We start from the raw sequence: 26,323 nt of genomic DNA, 5'->3' as shown, positions 1-26,323 counted from the left end.
TCCCCCCTACCAAAGGGTCAGCAAAATATCACGCCTATAGAGTATTCCATCAAGTACAGGAGTGGCTTGGGAACCAACTGCCTCCTGAAATATGGGGTTGGAAGCGAAGAGTCGATGGATACTTAGAACCAATCACGACCTTGGATCCTCCTGCTCCTGAAGCGTTGTTAAATTCAATTTTTTGCCGATGTAAAAGTGGATGTTCCGGAAAATGCAGTTGCCGAAAAGCGGGCATTATGTGTAGTCTTATCTGTAACGGCTGCCTAGGAGCTTGTACTAATGGACCCCCTATCGATGTTAGTGATAAAGATGACGAAGATGAAACACAATTTGACTAATAAGTCGGCATACTCGTGCAAAAAAAGATGTTATTTCTTTTTATAATTAAAATTTGTAAAACTATGTTGTTTCTTATTTTTCTTACCTTTAATACTCTGTATCTCCTAAAGTATTGATCGTACAGTAAAAATGTTGAGACGTAATTTATAGGAAATTTAATGTAGATAATTAATGTAGAAGTCACTAAAGATATATTATGAAAAAAATTTCGAGTTACAAGCAAAAACCTTGAAAAAGAGACCTTTCCCCCCCTCCCCCGCCGCCGGCTTGTGTCCCTCCCTCGGGGGCTTTTAGTATATTCATCTGGACATCTTTAGGAATAACTGTAGCAACTTTCAAAACTACACGAATTATTCGATCTGAATAAATTAATTTTCCCATACTATAATGCAACTTTTCTAATATGAATATAAATCACAAAGCTTCTAACATAAGTCTAGTCATAGTTATGTATAAACTTTATATGAAGAAACTTATGAATCCATATCTACTAATATTATAAATGCGAAAGTAACTCTGTCTGTCTGTCTGTTACTCAATCACGCCTTAACTAATGAACCAATTTGCATGAAATTTGGTATAGAGATATTTTGATACCCGAGAAAGGACATAGGCTACTTACCCCGGGACATAGATAGTTTTTATCCCGGAAATCCCACAGGAACGGGAACTATGCGGGTTTTTATTTGACTGCGCGGGCGAAGCCGGGGGTTGAAAGCTAGTTTATTATAAAATTCACTTAAACATGAACATTTGAATACTACTTATACATTTTGTTATGGAACCCTTTAAACAGCTTCTAATAATTATCTAAATTGAACATCCTCGTCATATCTACTAAACATTTAAAACAATAAATTCCTTTGGTGAAACATTTATCTATAAAGAAACACTAAATACACCTAAAAAGTATATTACAAACATAAATTGCGATTTCCACTATATTGTAACGAAAATTTATACATCAATAAGTTTGTGAATTATCTAAATACATTTAATTTTAGACACCGCCTTTGGAAATGGCTAGAGATCGAAACCTCAGCTGCGAAAAACCTGCAATTAGAAAAATTATTTAATGTCACGATATCTGTGTTGTAAAAGAAAAAGATACTTCTTTTAATGTCTGACTTGAATCGATAAAATTTTCAAGGAATATTAATTAATAACATTTTGTAAAAACCAAAGTGAATTGTCGCTTATTTATAAGCAAACTATTTAATTTGGGAATCGAATTGACAATGAAATGAAAATGACCGTTATTAAAATTAATATATTAAAATGAGTAAGTAGGTACCTATATTGCATATGACATATTTTTAATACATATTTTTCTTGTTTAAATTTGAAGTCTTGTTGTTACAGACAAAGTAATTAAAAGACAAATATTGGAAACAACTACTTTATATTATTAGTCTGTTTTAATAAAGGTTGGATACTTCAATCGTTTGATATTCTAAGTTTTACTATGAAACATACCAATTTATATCAGCTCTTGTCAATACTATTTAACTTTTACTATTAATATATTCTTTAATTGTATAAAAAAAAATTATAGATAGTGTTACATCTAAAAAAGCAGTGTTTGCATACAAATTGGGGCAAGTTTAGTGTTCAATCATTGCTAATTGTGACACTCATGTTGGCCTCAATCGTGACGTCATTAGCCGCAAGTTTTGCTCAACTCCGCGATTCTTGTTTAATTAATGGTGTGTTATTAATCAAGATATAAATATGGGCACATATTGAACGTATAATAAATAAGGGTAAAATATGACTCTTTTTGTAGGTACTTTATAATAGTAGTGGAACGAAATAAATTCTTGAACGAAGAAGATAGGAAAGAAAATAATATGAGTGTAACGAACTTATATATAAAAAAACTTATATGTGGGAATAGGATAAATAATTAAGATTGTATTTCATAACTACTTTTATTTTTAGTCTGTGCTTTTCTATTATTTAATCTGTGGATATGTTATCTGTAGACTGTAGAACGATCTATGTTGTCTATGACTTGACTGTGTTTTTTTTGGGGTACGATGTAATTGTAATGGAGGATTGTTGAAATGTATTTTTGATATGTAACCGGTGTCTGGGAAATAAATCGATTGGGCGATTTCGGCTTTTTATTTACACCATCCCCACATATAAAAATGAATCGCAAAATGTGTTGGTAAGCGCATAACTCGAGAACGGCTGAACCGATTTCGATAATTCTTTTTTTATTATATTTCTTGAAGTACGAGGATGGATTTTATGTAGAGAAAACGTAAACATGCACCACGGGCGAAGCTGGGGCGGACCACTAGTAAGAAATAAAAATACAATATTTTTACATACGTATTTCATTTCATTGTCAATTCATTTCATTAATTGTTGTAAACACACTAAAAAATAAAAGGAAGTTTTATAAAAACTAAAAATTTATAATTACAAGCTACATCAAGTATTAAAATATTTTGATTATATAAAAAAATTGTATATTTTAGTCATAATTACCTCTTGAACGGCGTCTGGTCTATGATAAACAGATCTGTGCAATGACAGGCATGAATATGATCGACAAAGCTGAATAGATGGTCGAACCTGGAACAAATAAAATAATTAGAACAGTATTAATTACTTTAAATAAATTAGCTCTTATTTCACATCACCACCGTTTTCTCTGATCATAAGTCCGTGTTATTTAACTATAAAATTGACCGAAAGAACGCTTCTTCCTTTCTCGTGCGTACCTACCAGTAGGGAATGGAACAATCTTCCGGCCTGCGTGTTTCCTTATAATTATAATCTGGACTTATTCAAAAGAAAAGTGAATAGGCATCTATTAGGTCAGCATGTTCCATCCTAGACCATGCTTATCGCTTTCCATCAGGCGAAGCGATGGTCAAATGCTTGCCTAATCTTGAATAAAAAAAAAAATAAAAAAAAAAAAAATGCTAGTAGTAATAGCATTATCAATAAATTATTGATACGAAGTACATTTTTTTTAAATATACCTAGACAATCTTTTAATAGTAATAAAATCGTTTGTCTATTTGTAACCAAATTATGTATTTCACGATGCAAGTAAAGATAAAAATGTGTAAAGGTCAAACAATAGAAAAGTACAACCTCACAAATAACAACAATTACGTCCATATACTCTAAACTCAATGCCCTATATTATGACCATAATATTCAATTCAGTTACAAATCGGAACGGATTTAACATAATTCCTTCGATGTTTAACGGAAACGCATTTAGTAGAGAGATTATCGTGTTACGTAAATTGGACAATATGTGAAATCGCATTTGACGTGTAAGAATTGTGATAGTAATATTTTGTAAGTGGAATAGGTTATCAGACTTTAAAGATTATGGGGTGTTATTTCATAGATTCTATTATAGAAGCTTGCGTTTAAATCAATATCATTGTTGGTAAAAATGTAATCTGTAAAGTTTAGTATGATGGAAGTTAAATCTATTATTATAAAGCTGAAGAGCTTGTTTCTTTGTTTGATTGAACGCGCTAATCTCAGGAATTGGTGGTCCAATTTTAAAAATTTATCCCATAGCCCATTTATCGAGGAAGGCTGAAAGAATAATAGGCTGTATATCATCAGGCTAAGACCAACAGAAGCGGAGCCACGCAGGTGAAACCGCGGGGCGCAGCTAGTCATTGATAACATTGATGCAATGTTTATGTTAAAAGTTATTTGTTCATGTACCTTTTAGTATTAGGTGTGATATACAGGGTGAAGATAAATAGGGTAGATGAAAAATGAAAATATGCTAAAGCAAAGTGCTTTCATCGACTTTAATGATTTTACAGTGGTAAATGATAAAACTACTTCAAAGGCGCTTCTAGAAGAAGTCCAATTAAATAAATAAATGTTTGAGTTTAATCAGAAAGTCTTTAATTCTTACTGTAGGTATCTAGATTTATATTTACGCAGAAGAACTAATAACTATACACATAACCTTTAAATTAGAATTTGATCTCCAAACTAAAACATTAATACTTGGACAAATTAAACAATAAATATCCTAATTCAATAGATAGAAATTAACATTAATTGGAAATATACTTAAGCGAAATCTTCCCTAAGCTTGTTTTGATTTAATCACAGAATTGATTGTTCAAATATAATCGACACCATTTACTGTTTGACTTGGCCATTGAGATGGATTTAAAGATTTCAATTTGAATTCATTGGATTGATGATTTGTTGAGATAGGGTTATTTAAATTTGAGAACGTATTGTTTCAAGTTTACTACAAATAGCATTAATAACACAGCCCCCGGAATCAGAGACACAATATAAAATTTATTTTGTCGTGGCCCGATCTGGCCGCTCGGGGCTCAATAATACGTACGTAAGTCAGTCATAATAGTGAACTGGATGTATATTTGTTAGTATTTTACGCAGAAACGGCTCGTTTAATCGGCCCAATTGCGATACACAATAAATTATAAGCATTGAAAGAAATTAGTACCTATTATATCATAAAATATACATTTTAACACAAATGAATCGGTTCATAGTTTTTTCTATGTACTTATGCTGTTCACTGAATTTCAAAGAGATTCGTTGCATATTTATAATTATTGGTGACAAATAAAAACCTGTTATTATGGAATTTCCATCGTTTCTTTTACAAGAGGAAGAAACGTTTGCAATGATTTAATTTGTTTATATCACTGTGGCTTTGGGTGTGATATTAAATTACCTTTAGTTTAAAATCAATAACATCACACGGGCTTTATTAATGAGCTGATATGTTTACCTCAATCCAAATCAAGTTTATAGGATGAAAACATTATTATGCTTTTATTACGTTAAACTTCACTGTTTATGATTTTTTTTTTATTACAATATTACATACTGTTACAGATTAGAATCTTAGTTTGCGTGGAGTTTCTTGTCGGGTCTTCTCCATAGCTGATACTGCTTTCTGAATCGGTGGTAAATGTTAAAAATATGTTATGTCATCAAAAGTGCTTCTAGAAGAAGTCTAATTGAATAAATAAATGTTTTAGTTTGATAACATAGGGACAATTTGCAACTTCAAATAAAAACTTAATTTGTCATCTCGGTTCTTTAAATTCTGTAGTCTGTCAAGTAATCAGCTTTAGCATCTACTAACAAAGAATATTGAAAATAATTACAATTTATTATAAACATAATGCAAAATTTACCAATCATCAATATAATTAACACTAAAACTATTTAAAACAAAATAATTACCTCTAGAACCGACGGCTGCCGCTAACTGCATGTCAGCTGCGGTTGGCATTTCTGGCGTTGTACTTATGGGACCTGAGAACAATGCGTTTGTTTAGTTTCTTACTCAAATAGGGACAAGGAAAAGTAATAAAATATAAATTTCGAATTACATTTTATCTATGTAAAAAGCATTTAAATAGAATCAGCTGTTCTTACGTTAAACAAAGAATTAGACTTTATTAATTATGATGTAGGTATTATTTTATGATGGATGGAGTAAAGTGAATCAAATTAGGTATGAAATATTTAATTGATTATTGTTTAACCTGATGTACCTTAAGCCAAATTATTATTAAAAGTCTTGTTCTAGTTTAACCTCTCATAAATAAATGTAACGGTAACGAAAAAATATTGTATATAACAATTTAATTACCTAATATAAATGGACAAATACTTATAATATTATATGCTATGTACTCTATGTTCCCTTCTTCATAGAGTATCAAAAAATTCACCTTATAACGTCGACACTCGACCCTGAATACTCCATGCTATATTTTCAGCGTAAATTCTCCTAATTGTTTAGGAAGCAAATGAGTGACATCTACTTATCACCTGGGACGTGTCGCCTCCTCACTTTATTCTTATCTCGAGTCGAGTAATCTAGTTAAAATGATGAAATTTCCACGTTTTTCCTTTTTAATTAAACATTTAAGGAAAGATTTAATTCAACAGAATATTAAGTCTATGAAATTTCAAAATGTTTCTTTTTAACACGCTTTATTAGCTTCACCTGTATGTTTGTATGCTTGGAAGTAACCGCTTACTTTGGACTCGATTAAGAGCCATTTTAAACGGATTAGAAATCAAAACGAATTTGGTGACATTACCATAATTTCAGTAGACTTTGTCGTATTAAATCGTATGTTCTTAACTATAGATATTATTATTTAATGTGTGTATTTCCTACTTTCGATGAAAAAAGCATCTCTATTATAACATTTTTCTTTGTATATAAGCGATATTATCTGCGAAAAAAGGTTTTGTATTATTCTAATTAATGAAACCCCATTCGGAACATTGTATTGATTCTGGCTTGTAATCTATACGCTTCCGATACAAATATTGACAGTTGAATACAGATTCAAAGCACGCTTATTTACTAATTAAATGATGAATCGAAGCCCTATCAAATGACTGAATGAGAAGATTTTATGAAAAATTAATTAAATGTTTTTAATTTTGCGCGGAAGCTTCAAAAGGTGTTGTGTAGTTAATGGCTTTTTATATAGAAAAGAAAACTGGTGGTAAAGACTCTTTTTTAACTCGTATAAAGTAAAAAAAAATATTCGACATTTTGACATGATGGCTATACAATAAAATAGTATTGTACAAGTTCACAATAAGGTTAGTTTATATTTTTGGTTTCGAAAATATGCTTTTAAATACTTGAAATCATATATATTCACCAAAACAATAACATCCTTTGTGTACATTTTTACGTAAAGTCACAACTGAAACTCCGTTCCAACAAAACGGTTCTAAACATTCTTGTAAAAGCAACACAATATCACAACTAGCTCATAAATAAAACTTGTCAACAACGTAAACATTAATTACAAAGGCACATTTCCCTCCCTTCCAAGAGGATTTTTCCAACAATAGCTTAAACGAAGCATAAAATTATTCGAGAGCACTGCAGGAAATGTGCCATCCACCCAACAGTTTAGATAGCCTGGACAAACTTGGCTCTGATAAAAAGCTTTAATGTTCCCGCAGCAATTTATACCCGAAATTGTTATTTTCATGCCTACCTTGAAAAATATATTTCCTTATTCTTTCGCTTTAATGAGCTATAAAGCGCTTAAATTGCTCGTCTTAAATAAACAAACATCTTTGTGGTTCTGTCGCCGACGTTATCCCGCGACTTTAAATTTTCATTTACGTAAAAAACAGGGAATTGCGCTTTTATTGTGGTAACAATTGTTGCCCGGTAAAATGTAATGACGGGATTTGTTTGTTATTAAAACATTTTATGTTTATTAATCTGTTGTATTACGTGTATTGTTATTTATTAAAAAGGATCGTGTGGATAATCACGACGTGCAAGTGATAATAAAAATTCTGCATACATCATAATGATTATATTGTAAAGGCGGATCCACACAGCGAGCAGCCTCGCGAGGCAATTTCTTCGCGAAGTAGCTTGTAAATGATTGATCAAAGTTAGGTAAATAATCAATTATTTTATCAATTTTAAGTTTACATAAGAATTCTGATAAAAAGGATTTTATCAACACATTAGATAGAGCTTTTGAACGGATAAGTTTAAAAACACAAATTCGAATACAACGACACAATGCCTGCACACCGCCCAGATTGAATCTTCCTCCAAATTTTCACAATTCCCCAAGACCCATCCCGGTAAAATCTCCTACCTTCAACCGTGAGAAATTTCTTAATTCCTTGCCTGGATAATAAATAGCTTCTTTCCTAACCGCACACTTCGCCTGCGGTATCCTCATCATGCAGATAATATTGGCAGAACACATCTAGTAAAGTCAATCATTCCACCATTTCTAAAAGCTTTTCCTTACCTGGATAATAAATAGCTTCTTTCCTAACCGCATACTTCGCCTGCGGTATCCTCAAGGTACAGATGAACTCAGCAGGAGAAGGCAGGTCTGCGTCCAGTAACGTCACGGAAGCGACGGCGGAGTATCTGCCGTTCACCAGTTTTAACCGGTGAGCTACGCCGTCTAAACGCCTAGAAGAAATATTTGTTTGAGTGTTTTGTGACTTAGAAGCTATTATTTGGAAGGATAGGTATATCAATTTTATGTATATATAGTATGTCTTACATGGTTGAAAGAATGTTGTTATAAAGTTCAAATTCGGTGTAGCTTTTTTCGTATTCAGTATATCTGTTTCATGCATAAAATTTACATCTGCAAATAATTTTCTAAATTTAAATAATATTGTCATTCTTATTATAAAAATACAATAAACAATGCTTAACATGTTTATAGATATTTAAATAACACAACCTTATTACAAACCCACTAAATCATCAACGTATATTAATAACCATATTAACTGCACAACATTGATAAATAAATCGGCTAGATATCCCCAAAATAATTGCAGCAAGGGAATAATAATAACATATAATTCCATAAATTTATTGCTCTCATACGTAGCGGAAGGCGTGATATATCATGTGGGTTATGAAAACGACGTTTAATAAAGTAATTTTGTAGGTGGGCCTTGGCAGCGCCCCAGGTGACAAAAGCTCTTACTTTTAATCACCGATGCTTTGCCAAATACCCTCGAAAACTCATTTCTTTATTAATCTTAACCTAGTTCTGGGAATCACGAAGAAAATCCTTTTATACCGCAGAATTGTAGTTTCGTATTGAATTAAGTAAGATGTTTGTTACGGGTCAAATGATCAAAAGGGCTGGGTTATCGAAAATCGGTTCTATTTCACAATGGAAGACAATAGAATTAAGTACCTAAGATTTGAATTAAATGCAGTACAGAAGAAGCGGAAAAATATATCTCATGCGTATAATATGTACGAAAAATGTATATACCTAATAGTGCCTAGTGGATAAGTAAGAACGTATTATTTATGAATACAAAGATATTTATTGTAATAAATTCATCCTGGTATTTCAAATGCGTCCAATTTGTCCTATTCTTATATAATGGTTCCGTAGCAAAAATACAGATACTCACTCAAATATAAAATGCCAGAAATATGCTTATATTATACTTGGTATTGAAGGCAATATACTAAATAACACGTAGACGTATATAGCAGCTTTTGCTTCAATTACCTTGCCATTAAAAAGTGACTACGAATAAAACTTTAAATAAATAAATTTCGCATAGCCTAGACTAAAAAAAAATGTTGAGCTATTTTTGTTTTCAGTCCCGACGAACACGTTAATACTTTTAGTGACTTAGATTTATTTTCCAATGCCTAGCATAATACGATTTACATAATGCTTTGAACGTGAACAAGCTACGATGATTATAATCAAGTATGAAATCATTTGAAATAAAAACTTGCAACGTGAACATGAATGAATATGAATAGAGGGGTATAATTAAAAGAATTTCACTATGAAGGTGTCGGCTTCATTTAATGTACAAACAGACTATTATTTCCATTCAAACATAAAAAGCAAACTCGCGTCAAAGAAGTTGAGTGAATTTATTTGATATGCACCATAATGAGTTTTGTGAACTTATGTTGTTAGTTTAGCTTTGTACAAAAGTCATCATACTATCATGGTGCCTATTGTTATTATGTTTTCATAATTCAGCATAAAATATGTATTTATCCAATGTTATAATTTAAATGCTTTACATAACTGTGACCTTAAAGTTTTTTAAGTATTTTTAATTTCCCAACTTAGCATGTCTGTCTGTTACGTTTTCAAAAACGCGACACCGATGTGGGTGTAATTAAAAATGAAAATAATCGAAGACTCAAGGTCAAAAATCAACGTTCTACTTACATGAAAAATAATAAATGATCAAAGTTTTTGTACGTTGTTTTATCCGCATGTGAAACCGCGGATCACAGTTACAAATTAAAATATAGTAGTATTTGTACTTAATTAAAGTAGTACCTATACATATAGTTACCTACATAGGTATATAAAATATATTCAAACCCGTGTGCGTATAGTTAATCTCCAACACGTTACTATAAAATATGTCGTACGCATTACGTAACTAAGTTGTAAAATTTACTTACAGGTAACAATATGACCCAATTTCCAGAACGGTTCCACATTACGCAACTCTGAACTAAAGCCTTCAAATCCGACACAGGTGTTTATTTTCCAAGCCAATAAACACGATCGGACTAAATGGAGTGTCAAATTATTTCCACATTTATGCAAATAGTTATAAGCATTTAAAAGCCAAATTGGTGCGTTTCGTTTGGAAACGGCAATAAAATTGGGGGTTCAATTTATGAAAGGCTGTTCATGATCAGAACGGGTTGTATAATCGAATTGAATCACTATGGAACTAATATTTATGATGTGCTATTTACAAAAAATGCATAAAAATAATCTCTACATTCTATGTGATACGGTCGTCAAATAGATTAGATTTTTACGCACGCTCGATGTCTTGTAAATTCTTCTGATTTACGCAAAAACTTGGCTCTTACAAAAAGATGCTATATTTAAAATATCTCCCAAGGATCTATCTAATGTAGCTAAAAAAAGACGGGTTGCACTCCGGGAGTGCCGGAAGAAGTGTAAACTTGAATAATAACGTTCAGCATGTTTGATATTTTGGAATGGTATCCGTCTTACGCATGGAATATAAGGGCTAAAAAAAATCCGTCTTACGCTTTTTCGATCAGGCCACGTGTCCTGACGCGAGTTTAAGATTTTTTACCCAACGCCGCTAAAGAAGTTTTCACTTCAATAATGTAACAGAAATTTGATAATTTTCCCTGTCCTTTACAAGGATATTACACTGTTTCTATTTACATGCCAATATAGCAGATAAAGCAAATTATAGCAAAGCATACCGCTGGAGGAATGCCTGTATGACCTCCTGTATCGAAATTAAGGTATATGAGATTACTTAACCATGCTATTTTAATTAGCTTCATAATGAGACTGTAATAAGCGCTCCGTAGGAATTCATGGGATGACATTTTCCTTTACATACTACCGTCAATAACTATGCTAATATATTCAAACCAGTTTCAAAAAAAGGGATCTTCTCAATTCGACTATTTTTCAGTTTGTTACCTGAGAACTTTCGGCTGGATGAACCGATTTTGATGGCTTTTTTTAAAGGATTTCGCTTGGTCTCGTTTCATTTTTTACCAGTTCTGACCTGATTTGAAGGCGGTTTTGTTATTTAAAAAAAAAAACAATTATTATAAAATATTTTTGTAGGTATGAATTATTTGGGAAAACGGTAATAAGCTATTCCTACAGTATATAATATATTTGAATACTTTCTATTTTGTATGAAAATATTTGATAGTATGGAAACGATAGTTTTAACTTCGTTTAAATTGACGCAATATGCAAACTATATTTAAAGGCTTCGATTCTAGTGTGAAAAGTTATTTTCAGCCGCTAGTGGTAGTAGAGTATCTATTTAATAATATACAGATAATATTTTAGTATCTATATATTATTAAATAGATACTCTTGATTAATAAACCTCTTTAATAATAGATCAATTCGCAGATAGGGTCATAAATTATTCAAAATTTTTCAACAACACAATGACAATCTTGAGTAGATTTTAAATTCGTCAATAATTATTATTTGTGTGTGCAATCCATACTAATATTATAAATGCGAAAGTAACTCTGTCTGTCTGTTACTCAATCACGCCTAAAATACTGAACCAATTTTCATGAAATTTGGTGTGGAGATATTTTGATACCCGAGAAAGGACATAGGCTACTTTTTATCTCGAGAAAATGACGCAATCCCGGAAATCCCACGGGAACGGGAACTATGTGGTTTTTTCTTTCACTGCGCGGGAGAAGCCGCGGGCGGAAACCTAGTTATATATATGTTCGTCTATACATTTTAAAATTGTTTGCAGATACTAAAACAGCATCATAATTAATCAAACGAACTTTCCGTTAACAGCATGCCGTTCTTTCCCAAAAACCTCATCTTAATAATTCCTTACTAAAACCCTTAAAATTGCAGTAGATCCGCATTGCGCAGTGCGGTTGCATAAATACTATATCTTTTTATCATGGAAGGGGTGACGGGCAATCCCCCTATAAAGGTAATCTGCTATCTTGACGGTAGAACATCTATAATTTTGCACGCTTGTCACGCTCTTGCATAATATCCTCTAAAGGTTTGGACTAGAATTGCTTTTAAGATAAACTGTTTTGATTATAAACAATGGTATTTGAGAGTTGAGTAGTATCATTGTTTAAATTACCTACGGAATGTATAGGTAGATATCGAGAAATTTTTAAAGAATAGGAAAATACGAACAGGAGACGGATCGGACTGGCGATTGATTTTATGGGTTCTTTAAAAATTATCATTTATAAAGCATTGGATTGTTATAATTGAATTAATTGAAATATATAGATATCAATATTAATGAAAATAAAAACTAAGTATATTCCTCTGTATATTTGATATATTATATTTTTTTGCATAGGTGACATTATTAGTGGTGAAATAATGTACAGTTAAATTGAATTAAACGTTGTATTGTATATTTAGAGACAAAATTAAACAGTGAAGAGGCGTGGCAAAAACGTACTAATTATTTATTAGTAGTAGATAAATAGTAAATTAACTATGTGGACCGTATTAATAATAATCAGTACCGCAATGTTTCCATGAAATATAATAATGTTATCTCTAATTATTGTCATATATATATGACAATAATTAATATTAATATTTATTATATATAATAAATATATGACGTTTTGTTGAAATATATTTTTGTTTTGAATTTACAATGTAAAGCACAAATATAACTGTTATAAAAGGATTTGACAGCAGTGAGTAGATACTAGTTAAAGGCTTTGGGCTTCAATCTTAAAGTCAGAGAATCGATAAATAGGAGAGTTTACAAAACATTAATTGTTTTTTTTTTTTTTTCATTTCTGCTTCACATTATAATAATATGATAACCGCTATAACCATTGACAGAAAACATCGCAAGGAAACCGTCATAAACAAGAACTAAAATTTCGATGACCTGTGACATCCCTCACCCCGAATTTGCCCATCATACCGACTGGATTACGACCTTCCAGGAGGCCTGTTTCTAGATAGATTTACATCACTTACATCCATTATTATGCATATTAATAAAATTATTAAAGCCTGCTACTAAGTTTAGTTTTCCCTTGTCTATCTTTAGATTTCTCTGTATTTCAAACAATGTTGTATACCATTAATATTTTAAAGTTCTAAGGATTTTGGGCACTATTAATATTTCACCGTAATGTATTTTTACACTACAACAGGCTTTGCCCTGCTTTTAATTCGTTTCATCCTGTCTGTTTCAGTTAAATTCCATATATTTACATGCTAATCGTTTAGTACAAGCCTCTTAGTCCATAATCGTCAGTTAATCCGATTCACAATAATCTGATTACCCTTGGCCGCACGGAAGAATATATAATAATAATATAGAATCTCAGCGATTTGCGGTTAACTGGGTTTGTTTCAAAGCCAAATATCTCGACTCGTTCATTGTGAATAATTACATTTTATGTAAGATGATCATGGGATAGTGATTATAGTTCTCTGGGAACGGGATGAAACACAATTTATCAAAGTTATGTGGCCTTAAGAGTACGATAAATAATATTTGAAATATTTTACCTTCAAATGTGATTATCTAAGATATCTATCCTATTTAACATCATATTATTTGAGGATTAAAAAAGAAAAATATTACTATCATGTGAAGCTCATTTATAGTAGGTACCTATCTTTTATATTATATGAGCTTCACATGAAAACAATATTTTCATTAAACTTAAAAAAAACTCAAAACTTTCATTCAAATTCAAATTCAAATTAAGTATATTAATTATTTGCAAGAATGTAGGTAGTACAAATTATAGATCTTTAAATTACAATATTATGTGGCTAATACATTCTACCCATTGATTGGGTGTGCAAATATTGCATTGTACCTCATCATCTCTAAATTCATAGATAATGAAGTACAACGAAAGATTTGTGTTTCTTTATGTTTCAGCTAAAGCAATACCCCTCCTTCCACATCCTTCCACAATCAGTCAAACCAAAGCTACAGTACGATTCAAACTTAATAGCATAGCTCGGAAGTTAGGTGCAGGTGCGAGTGCGGGAGCGCACAGGTCCATTATCGTCCCGCTAATACCTAAAATTGTTTTCTGCGCATCGGATCGTACAATGCTCCGAGCCGCCATTAAGTTTGAATCGTACTATATGAGTTTCTTTATGTTTCAGCAAAAAACACAACCCATCCTCTCACAATTAGTAGACTCACCTCTCTGGCGTCGCGAGCGTGAGGTTCGGCGCGGGGAAGGCACCGTCCGCCGCGCAGATGACATTCACGGTGTCATCGTCAGTCTTGTTTTGTATGAGACGGAAATTCGTCTCTGGCACTGCAATGTTATATGGGATTAATGAAAGTTGCATGTAAAATAAATGGTAAGCACTGTTATAGTAGAAGACGAAAAAAAAGTAATTTTTTACTCAGTTGTTCATGTTGTTCTTTAACGAAAGTATCTAATAATAGAATGAAGTTGTTATTTTCATGTCGTAATAAAATTCACTTATTTAGGAATGTTGAAGACATCAGTCATCAACTTTTTTCTTTAATAATGTTAACCAATAAATGAACGATGACATTCACTTTGCACGTCTTGTACTATAATGTAAATATTTGAATACCGTCCAAATATAAATTTTCTTACTAACCACAACCAATATACTATTATCATGATTGAACAGTCTGTCCAAAAGTAGCTACAATAAATCGACGTAAAATTGTTTAAAGAATGAATAAGTAATATTAATGATGTTATCATGACGTAATATTATCGAGTTCTACATGATGAAAAATCTTGTAATGTCAATCAACCGATGAACATCAATATTCCTCATTTACTCAATATTACATTCATTAGTATTATACTTTAGAAGAGGAAATATATTTTTGCCTGTTTTACAATGTAAATTCCGGAATTACTAGTGCCATTTTGTTAATAATTTCCCTAGTAGAATGCAACATAATTCCCAAGTAATACTAGGTCTATTTCTTTCTAATTCAAACATTTTAGTTTTAGATCTATCTAAACTTTTTTACCGCATAAATCTATACTATTATTATAAAGCTGAAGAGTTTGTTTGAACGCGCTAATCTCACTAACTACTGGTCTAGGTCTAGGAAAGAAAGTTATAGGCATAATATTACCACCCTAAGATCAACAGGAGCGGAGCAATGCCGTTGAAACCTCGGAGCACAGCTAGTTTGAAATAATTACCATACCCACTGCTGGAGCACGTGCTTTCTATGAGGGTACATTCGTAATTATATCAAGAAAAACACCACAATTATAATTATTCTATCGGTAGGATAACTAATGAAGTGTGAACATGCGCATACGATAAACAAGGTTTATGTAACAGCAAAAACAATTTCCCTCCCAACTGTCTCTGGTATCCCATTTTTATTTAACTTTTAAGCCGAATTAGCCTTTGTTGCGAACTTTTGCTGCCGTTTTCGGTTTTAATTCTACTTGTTTGGCTTAATGTTACTTACATTTTTGTGTTGAACTTTAGTTTTTTGTCCCAAAACGTTTGAGGTTTTAGTGGACTCTTTTAAAGTCAAACCTAGTTTATATATTTTATGTGCAATTTAAACTTTTAATATGTGCTATGTCTAGATATTTTGGTCGCAAATATTATTTTGTAAATTTGTCATTGTTCACGTTTGTTAAGTATTATAGTTTTTATTTCTATACAATATTTGTATACAAGCAACTCTATTAACCTACAGCTTTGCAAGAAACTATTGTAGGTAATTTGAATTACAATCATAACAAATTGTTTAAATAAGCATTATTAACTCGTCTTACCTACCTACTGATATAGTGATAATATATTTACACATTATCACGCAGTAAATCAAAACATGCACAAATAAACTCTTTTATTAGCATCAACTTCTCAACTTCGATAATATAAGTTGCCGTAAAAATCGTGCCGTAAATTTTCAAACTGTCAAAAAGTTTAGGGCGAATGCAGGCACATATATAAAAATATTATTCACAGTAGGTACAGGTAGATTTATTGTGATGGCCTGATTTTGAACGGATGTTTTGTCCGTACTTTTGATATTAAAAATTCCCTGCAAAAGCTGGAATATGCCGATGAAATATTTTTTCGTACGTAATGAATTGAGTGACTCTAATTTCGATTTCTTTTGCGATGTAAATAATTCATTTGAAGAAGGTACTCATGACTATTTTGATCACGAAAAGTTATTACGTACGTATAGTATATTATCTACGGATAATAATTGATATACCTAGCTAACGAGGTTTATTTTAACTGTGAAACTGGGTATATTATAAGGTTCAAATAATTGTTGTAATTGGAGTTTTCAAGTTAACGTGATTTTGGTTTGTATTATTTGAGGAGTAGGTATGCATTATTTTTTATTGTTTATAATTGTAATGAAATTTCAATGAAATTAATAACCTACGTGAGAACCTAACTCTAAAGGTGAACTGAATTATTACCGAATTATTTTTGAGTTTGAGTTTATTGTTATGATATTAGTCAACTGTGTATTATGTGCTTAAAAATATTCAACACCCGAGAAAAAATAATTTCCACTAACTTACAACAATTAAACCAGGATGCAGGAGAACCGTTTTTCCACCTTTCCGATCCTCAATTAAATTAGAACGTAATTTTGGAAATGCTTATAATATGAATGCGTCATTCATTTAGTTCATTCCCGCGCTTAATTTGGAAAATGCTTCTGAATAATATGAGTTGTGGAGGATGCTTCTATTCATGTAAACCGTCATAATTTAGAATGGTATGATGTACAAGCCTACATACTTTATCTACATACTTATTTACTTTGGCAAACTTACAGTGCTAAGAAAATTATTAAATAATAGCTAATAGTTGTAAAATTCGGCTACCTACTAACGTTCCTAATTTCCTAGGACATGTCGTATACCTATTCATTATACCTACCTACCGTGAATTATTCATTTAATATTTACAATGCTTAGCCTATACAGATATGTATAATAATAATAAAAAGTTTATTTATAAACAAAATTAGGGAGACAAAAGACTACGCATTACTTAATATTATGGTAATCGATGTTAAAGTATACATAACTAGCTGCTCCGCGCGGTTTCACCCCCGTGGCTCCACTCCTGTTGGTCGTAGCGTGATGATACATAGCCTATACGCCTTCCTCGATAAATGAGCTATCTAACACCGAAATAATTTTTCAAATCGGACCAGTAGTTCCCGAGATTAGCGCGTTCAAACAAACAAACTCTTCAGCTTTATAATATTAGTATAGATTACATAGTTATTTAAATGTTTGCAACTCACCACACCGTGTTTTTAAATAACAATATATCCAAAATTCTTCCAAAATTAAAGCTGATTTTCTCAAACTTTTATTTATATTTTCACTTAAAAATTCCCATCTGATGAGCTGTTGGCACGACACAAATTTTTATTCAATTCGCGCGCCTAATTTGAATATCGAACGCGTTCTAGCATTAATGACGAAACTACGTTCTTAATTCAAATTGTATTGGTGCCAGCAAATTGATAAACGATAAAGAGGTTATATAATATTTGAATTAATAAAAATGCTTTTAGGGACATTTTAATATTCTGTGAATAATTTGCTGATTATAATTAGAACGATAAAATGTTGTAACATTTTAGTATGTATTACTTTTTTTTAAGTTGGTACATTACGATTGTGTTTTTTTTTTCAGTGGCAACCTTGGCTGATTTTTTTTTACGTCAGAGCAGGCAAAGGGCCAGGATAAACTTATGAGAGTCTACAAAAAGGTCGTAAAACTAAGGGAATATGATATTTGCAATTTCCTTCCGTATCGGAATCCATACAAGGAGGCATAAAAAGAGATGCGAAGCGGATAGCAGATGCTAGCCCGGATAAAATTTGCTTAGCCTTACAAAAACATGGGTTGTGGTGCAAAATATCACCTGAATAACATCTTGTTTTTAAATGGTTAGGTTATGTTTTGAACGATGAAGATATGTTTTTGTGGTCCGTAACCGAATATTAGATACATTTAATTAGCAAAATTTGAATTTAAGAAATTTAAATAATAAATTTCAGAAAATAAAACTCTTGGAAACTGATAAAAATAAATATTTTGCAAGCAACAATACAAAACAAACCAAAGATCAGGAAGAGGACAAAGACAATCCTTATTGCATAGACTATAGAGCTTATAATATTGAAATACTATGTTATTTGAGCAATACAATATCAACAATTTTCTCTTAAGATACAGATATTTAAAATCATAATAACTAAATGAGTGAAATGCTTATAACTTGCAGAATACTTGAAGCTATAGGGTAGTAGGTACGTGTCATGCGGTAAGTAAAACGTTTTACGAGCGGACGAAATATGAAATTCGGTCGCCATATAACTTTACCGTGTTTTGTTTTACAATGTCTAGTCAACTTTTATCGATTTCAATTTGTTTCTGATATTGGTTGAAATGTGTGTCAGCGTTTTAAAAGTGGAACTCAGTGTTCTAGAAATTTCGATGTTCTAAAATAAACAAGACTGCATTGTGATAAGTTCTTTCATTATTCTCTGAATTATCGGCTACATGGTTTGAGAGTTGCTTCTACAAACTAACCGATTCATATAAGTATGTCAATTTATAATACTCGTGTTACCAAAGATACGGTTAAATTTATTGACATTATCTTTATGAAAGTACTTGAACAAGTACATCATCTTTATATTATAACTGCAATTTTGCGTACCTATTGGAGGTTTTTATAAACTAAGAATTAGACTATACTAGATATAGTATAGAGACAGACGCTTTATCTTGTATTTTTTTGTCATTCTCTGTTATGTCGTTTCTGTAATAAATGTTGCTTTAATCTATGCATACTTTATTCAAGACTATCATCATCATCATCATCATCATCATCAGCCCATATACGTTCCCACTGCTGGGACACGGGCCTCCTATGAGGGTACAGGCCATAATCCACCGCGCTGGCCAAGTGCGTGTTGGCGGATGACACATGTCGTCGAACTTTTTTTAATTCTTCGACATGTCGGTTTCCTCACGATGTTTTCCTTCACCGTTCGAGCAGTGGTGATGTTACAACATGCGCAGATAAATTGAAAAATCAATTTATTTCCTACGCGCTCGCCTGGTCTCGAACCACGGACTTATCGATTCGAAGTCTAAGGTCTCACCACTGAGCCACCACTGCTCTATGTAACTTCTAGACTCTATGTAATTCAAGACTATGTAACTTCTGAAGCTTTATAATATTACATCGGTTCCAGGCTCGCTCCATTAGTTTAATGAATTAAGTTTCCAACATATGAGCATGGTTTTAAACTTATGCTTTCCTTCAGTTTTACTTGACGCTTACTCAGTTGCTCGTGTAATAATTAAATATTTATAATGTTGTTCTTTGGAAGGAAGTGAATCTGCGGAGTTTCATAGTTGATTAACATTTCATAATTTATGTAATATGCAGGGAAATGGAGATTTAAAGGGAAGGTGATGGAAAATGGATGAAATTTTAATGTCACTTTTGAAAAAGCAAGGTAAAAAATAAATGCGCACATAATTTTCGTCCTATATACTTAAGACTATGTTTAAAAGATTTCAAGGTAAATATTTTTTTTTATTCTTTCCTCTTTATTTTTATTGACCCACGCGTTAACCACTATACCAAGGAAACAGTCAAAAATACAACTTTGGTTGCAAAAATTGAAATCTATTTTATTTTTTAAATAAAACTCCAGCGAAGCGAGAAGTGGGTACAGAGGAAAAATATGAATACTAGTTCACATTAGCGTAGGTAACGTTCACGACAGGAAGGCAAATGAGCGGAACTGTCTCTTGATAGAAACCCCGCATATAAGTAGAAATAAATTACCTTATACGTAGGTACTAAATATAAAAATCTATTATTCGTCTAAAATTTAAATACATGCAACTTGAGTAACTATGTTAAAATGGATTGAATTACATGGTACTAGGATAAAAGTCTTTCAAATAAACCAGAATGTAATCTCTAAGTTAAATTTTGTCCAGATCAAATCAGTTATTTTTCCGGGAAACAGTATGTAAAAGAGCCTTTGAGATAATACAGACTATAATATTCTATCACCGTGCCAAATTTCATCCGTCAGTCCTTTAAAATGACAATCCATACAAACTCACACAAGGTAGCTTTTGAGATAAGCTGACTATAATAATATATCTTTATGCCAAATTTCAACCAGATTCGATCGGTACACATAAAATACGTGGTTATCATTATCCTTTCAAACTACACCATTTATAATAACAGCAACATTTAAAACACACAGAAAGCAATCAGGAAACTCAACAATATACGCCGCTCCAACGTCAATACATCATAAACATGTGGCCAAATGGATTTTAATTTAGTCTTCGCACTAATGGACCAAGTTAAATAGGTCAGCCTGCAACTTACGTTCCAGCTTGATTAGGGATTAACTCTGAACTCGGTTCAATTTCGTGGGATTAAGATAAAAAGCAATCTAGACTTTATCAAGATGTTCTTTGTTTTAGATTATGATGAGTAAGATTGGGGAATGATGACGAGTGATAGTTTTGTAGAATTTAATCTGTATTTTTTGGTCTCGGCGTCGAGTTACGCTATGGTTAGTAGGCCAAGGGCCGTATGACCTCTTATTCCCAGTCAATTTACGCCGTGAATTGAACTGACTGGCAAATTCTTATGATACCATAATTAAACATAGCTGGATAATGCGATAATGCGACGCTATCCATAAAATAAAACAGAAAGAAAATCGGTGTAGAAGTTTTTGTGTTTATCTCTAACAGATAGGCAGACACGGTGGTGGACTTAGTTTTATAGAATTATACTTCACACTATGTTAGGTACCTATACCTAAATGTTATATTATTTATCCCATAAATATAGGAACCTTGTTTATGTCGACCATTTCTATGTTAATATCGTTCCAGTATTTAAATAACAAATTACGTTTTATGTGCTTTATTTAAATTAGAGGTTTATTATAATGAAAGTACAAATATCATGTGGCGTCATTAGTAGATAATTTAAAGTGAATATTAATAATTACAATACGTTATTTTATTTCATTATCAATCTCATAAATGTTGATAGAATTGTTACGGCTATAATATGGCAGCTCGCCATTTCTGTTTGATTATTATAAACCTAACTATAATTTTAAAGGAGAATGGCAAACTCCCATAGGACTCTGGGCCTGATCGTTACACTGATGATTTATGGGTGATTAAATAGATAAAAATATACAGGCTCTATGAATATAATAATTATAGATCTTTTCTATGGGATAGCAGAGATATTGGGATATTGATTAAGATCAATTTTGAATATAACGTTACTAAGGCCCTTCTGCCATTAGGTACGATACTTCTAGAATACGATACTCGCGTAGAAAAAACTACTTAGATATTTGCTGGCTACCCGATGCTCGCATATTATGCGACTGAAAAATGACTAAATTCATCATTATTGTGCCTCGTTTTTGTGGACCGACGTTATAATAATAATAATTCATTTATTTATTTATTGCAACAACAGTTACGTCGTTATGTCGAGCAATAAGCAATTCCAGTGACGAAGAAGCTCTTGCAGTTTTTCTTTTTTATAGAAATAGAAGACGCCAACGTAAGAGTAAGAAGTACTGGATTCATCCATATATTGAAAGAAACATAAATTGTAGAGTTTTTGTAGCCGAACGAGAACTACAACATGATTATTAGATATTTTTATCTTTCTAACGAAGAGATACGCGCGAGAGTCGAGACGCGATGCAAAAGCGACCGACACGGTGAGTAGTGCTATACTAGTCGCGGACGTGTAGGATACCAGTAGCGTAGTGTGCGAGCCTACATAAAAATGTATGTGAGATACTCCGCGGCGACTAGTCTTCGAGACTTGCAGGATACTTGAATCGCCTATGCGTATCGTAATGGGAGAAGGGCCTAAAACTTCACTCAAATGTCAAACAACAAACATAAACAAATCACTCATCACTGACACAATTATGATTAATAATTTGACATTTTATTAATGGCCAGCTACCTAAATAAAAATGTTATAATTTGTTTTTATTTTATAGAATGATCTAAATAAATTAAGATATGTGTTAAAAATAAGTTAAGTTTTGCTTCTGATTTATAAAGCATTTGAATTAAATAAAATTAAAAATAAAATATAGACATTCATTCGTATTAATCGATATATTCGACTTTTTTACTCCTGACAACACTGACAATCTCTGCTTGATAAGACCGGTAGTCATAGAAATCTAAATAACAATGCCGGTAGTGAACACATTATCTTTTTTTTCAAAGATTTGTTTTCCCATAGAATCAGAAATAAATATTTTACCAAGAATTACTAAAAATAACATAAGGAATTTTAAATATATTATGATTTCTGTAACAGTTAGGCCCAGTTTCGCCATTCTCCTTTTAATGTCAATTTAGATCAACGTTAACAAAAATTTGCATTTTTACTGATAATAGAATTATTTTACAAATGCATGCTACGTATAATTCCAGAAACTTTTACTTCGATCCAAGTAGAGTCACAAGTAATTCAAACTATACCTACTGGATATTCTACTCACTTCAATGGATAGATTTTTCCGATTCATTACATTATACTTTCACAATGAATTTTCCTAATTATTACCAAACCTTATCTATGATAATAATAAAGGTGAAAATTAAAACACCTGAATACATCAACGCAATTCTGCAACAACTGCATCGTTGTTAATATTATGATAGTAATAAACAAAAAAGCACTCACCGAAAACAATCATTTGTTTCGTCCTAGACTCCTCCTCCATGAAGGTAGAGACCACACACGTGTAGTCCCCAGATATATCTGTATTTGGTTTCACTATCCTCAACGCTCTATGCATCTTTAGAGGATCATTTGAAGCCCGATACGAGAGGTCCACTCGGCCCCGTAAGATGCCCATATCCTGTGGCTTCTGGCTGGCAATCCATTGGTATACAGGCCGAGCCTTGTTCTTAAAGAACCATTTGACCATCAGACCTGATGTGTCGTTACCGTATGTGTAATCACAGTCTAATATCACCGCGTCTTGCACACCATATTGAATTATTTCGGGCACTACCACTTTAACTATTTTCACTGCGTGCAGTCCTGTAACAAAGAAAGGGAATATAAATATTTTGTCAAGCAAAAATCTATTTTGCACACGTAGTGCTGGGAAATTGTAGAATATCGATAATTATTAGATATTATTGTAGTATAAGCATTTGCTGCATATTTTGTTTGTATCGTATGTTCATTCTTATTTTTTACACATACACATGATACAAAAACTTTATGCACGATGGCACCCATAAAAGCTTAAATAAGCTGCGGCACAGGTGCCAACGCCCGCCTCCATACATTATTAGTTAGTAGGTATGTTCATTCTTATGGACTAAATGCTTTAATTATTTTAATAGATTTTTGATTTACTTATTAGTAGATAGTTATAGATAATACAGACTAAAATTTTGAACAATGCATTTATAAATCGAGCATAAACTTAGTATTGAAATAAAACTAATGAAAATACCTAAACATTACTATTACTACTATTTCATTATTTTTTATGTAGGTCAAACAAACATCAAATGAAAGAAACATATTGCTAATTATGTTTTACTATAACGAAAGTTTGAGTTAAAGTTTAAAACATTATAATTACGGGTACAGCATTTCTTAAGGAGTTGCAAACTAAATCAAAACCTGGTTTTGTTACAAGAATAACAAGTCCTTTCAAAATATTGTTCAAGAAACTTTGTATATTTCTTACTCAAATTAATTGACTTATGAACTTTATGCTACTGTTTATTGACAATGCCAAAAACGTTGGCGAATAATTTCATATAATTAATTTCGATCGTTTATTTTAGATTTTGTTAACCCCTGTAATAACATGCTAGGTTTTATAATAATATCTGAGAGGTTTGCATAGATAAAATGGATGATCCAATTTCGATTGGGTTGTTAAATTAAAATTGTTAATTTAGTTTTTAACTTTGTTTTATCTAGTTTTAATTTAGTTTTTTTCTAGTTTTGTTATCCTATCACACACACCTATGGTTAATAAGGATAATTTTTCACATTAAATTCTATTGTTCAATGTCTCATTGCTAAATAACGTACCTACTTAACTACTTATATCCTATTAATTGAAAGAACAAAGGTAGGGTTTACAAGGAAAACGACTCAAATTAATGAACCGAGCTTTTCATTCTATTTAATTGTTAAAGATAAAGATTCATTTATAATTAGTATTGTAAGGTAAGTGAAAAAGAACCTTTATTAAATAAATCGCGTTATGTATAATTAATCCATTTTATAATTAACGATACAAGATTTTTTATATTTAGTTAATTGTTTCTGCTTCAAAATAATTGTAATTTCATACAATAATAATTAACAAACTCAATGTTCTTAATTTACTAAAACAATTATAAATGCCCCATAACTTAATATTAATAAAATTAAAAAAATCATTCATAGCACAGTTTTACCATGTACCTTATAACTAACAAACTAATATATCCTACATACATACAACTGCAATCTAACCAAAATAAACAAGACATTCGTAACCTTTCACAAACACTCAAACTGTTCCAAAGAAAACACTCCCAAAGTGGCTAATTAAATATAAATTAGGTTAGCGGCAAGTCAAATTAAATGACGTCTTAAATACTGTCTTCAAGCGAAACAGCAAAATACTTCATAGCTATAGAACATTATGTACTTCTCAAATTAGATTTTTTCAATACATCGCTTTAGGTACCGAATATTGTTGGTAACGTCATCAGTATTAAAGAAATTCGCAAGCAATAGTTTTTGTATTTGGTAATACCACTTAAATATTCCGTTGGATTGTGTTTTATCATACGTCCATTGCAAGTTCAGTGATCGAACCTGCACTCAAAAGAAAAGGACGATCCATTTAAAAACGTACCACTAAAGGGGATACAAAATATATATTAGTGAAATACCGATTATAATTTAATATTTAATTTCTTCTGATGTCTTTTTAAATAGGTCACAGTAGCATTACGTTCATTAACAACACAAACAGTCTCCCCGTGACCACGCTCGCTGCAAAGTGTGCGAAACGTCGGGATACTAATATAATGAGCAAATCGCGTTTAAAATTCGTTGAAATCTTCACTACATAGTATAAAACAAAGTCGCTTTTTATGTCCCTATGTCCCTTTGTATGCTTAAATCTTTAAAACTACGCAACGAATTTTGATGCGGTTTTAATAGATAGAGTGATTCAAGAGGAAGGTTTTAGTATATAATTTATTAGGTTTTAGACAAAGCGGGCGAAGCCGCGGGCGGTAAGCTAGTTAATTTATAAATATAAAACACTCACGTAAAATCAAACACAAGAAAACAAAAACCATCTTATAACATAACATGTACTCACGTAACATCGAGTTTTCAAAGGTGTTAATAACCATGGTTTAAGTAAAAGTATTTTTATAAAACATATTTTAGCGTTAAACTGTGATTAAACGACAGAAGGACAATAGATAAGGTCAAGTTTAAACCTCTGTCCTTGACTTAAAAATAGTTTAAACCAGATCCAATTAAGTTTTTGTCATAAAACGGATCTTGTCCTACAACTCCTACAAGCATCTTATTTAGCAAATATTCCCACGTCACAGATAATAAATTAATGGAGGATGTCTCAAGACGGCTAAACCGTTTTGTCATTCTTGCACCAGTCATGTCTTAATTGCGAAAACCATTCGTAGTCACATCCAATTTTAATTCTGACAGTGTGACAAGGGGCTTGAATATTCAAATCACGTTAGTATATAGACTATAGAGCTCTATATGATAATGTAACACGTGTAATACATTGGGAAAATCAATAATGCTCTTACTCGTTTCG

The 26,323-nt window shown here is 31.8% G+C and overlaps 1 protein-coding gene across 2 annotated transcripts in view; it reads right to left on the bottom strand.

Annotated features, from left to right (window-relative positions):
- Positions 1-979: 979 nt before the first annotated feature.
- The window catches only part of LOC123691649, a 65,071-nt gene continuing 39,727 nt past the window's right edge, over positions 980-26,323 (bottom strand). The window contains exons 2-7 of one of the 2 annotated variants that reach the window (XM_045636150.1): positions 23,182-23,544; positions 14,578-14,695; positions 8,148-8,317; positions 5,572-5,643; positions 2,839-2,925; positions 980-1,392 (exon numbers count right to left, since the gene is read on the bottom strand). In XM_045636150.1, coding sequence (XP_045492106.1) covers positions 2,858-2,925; positions 5,572-5,643; positions 8,148-8,317; positions 14,578-14,695; positions 23,182-23,544 — 791 coding nt within the window. In that variant the 3' untranslated portion in view covers positions 980-1,392; positions 2,839-2,857. The remainder of the gene's footprint in view (positions 1,393-2,838; positions 2,926-5,571; positions 5,644-8,147; positions 8,318-14,577; positions 14,696-23,181; positions 23,545-26,323) is intronic. The other variant, XM_045636151.1, reaches the window with a different exon arrangement.

This window comes from Colias croceus, chromosome 5 (assembly GCF_905220415.1).
Source record: "Colias croceus chromosome 5, ilColCroc2.1".
NCBI classification, from domain to species: domain Eukaryota; kingdom Metazoa; phylum Arthropoda; class Insecta; order Lepidoptera; family Pieridae; genus Colias; species Colias croceus.
Note: the sequence above shows the minus strand (reverse complement) of the source record. Positions and strands in the feature narration are given on the sequence as shown.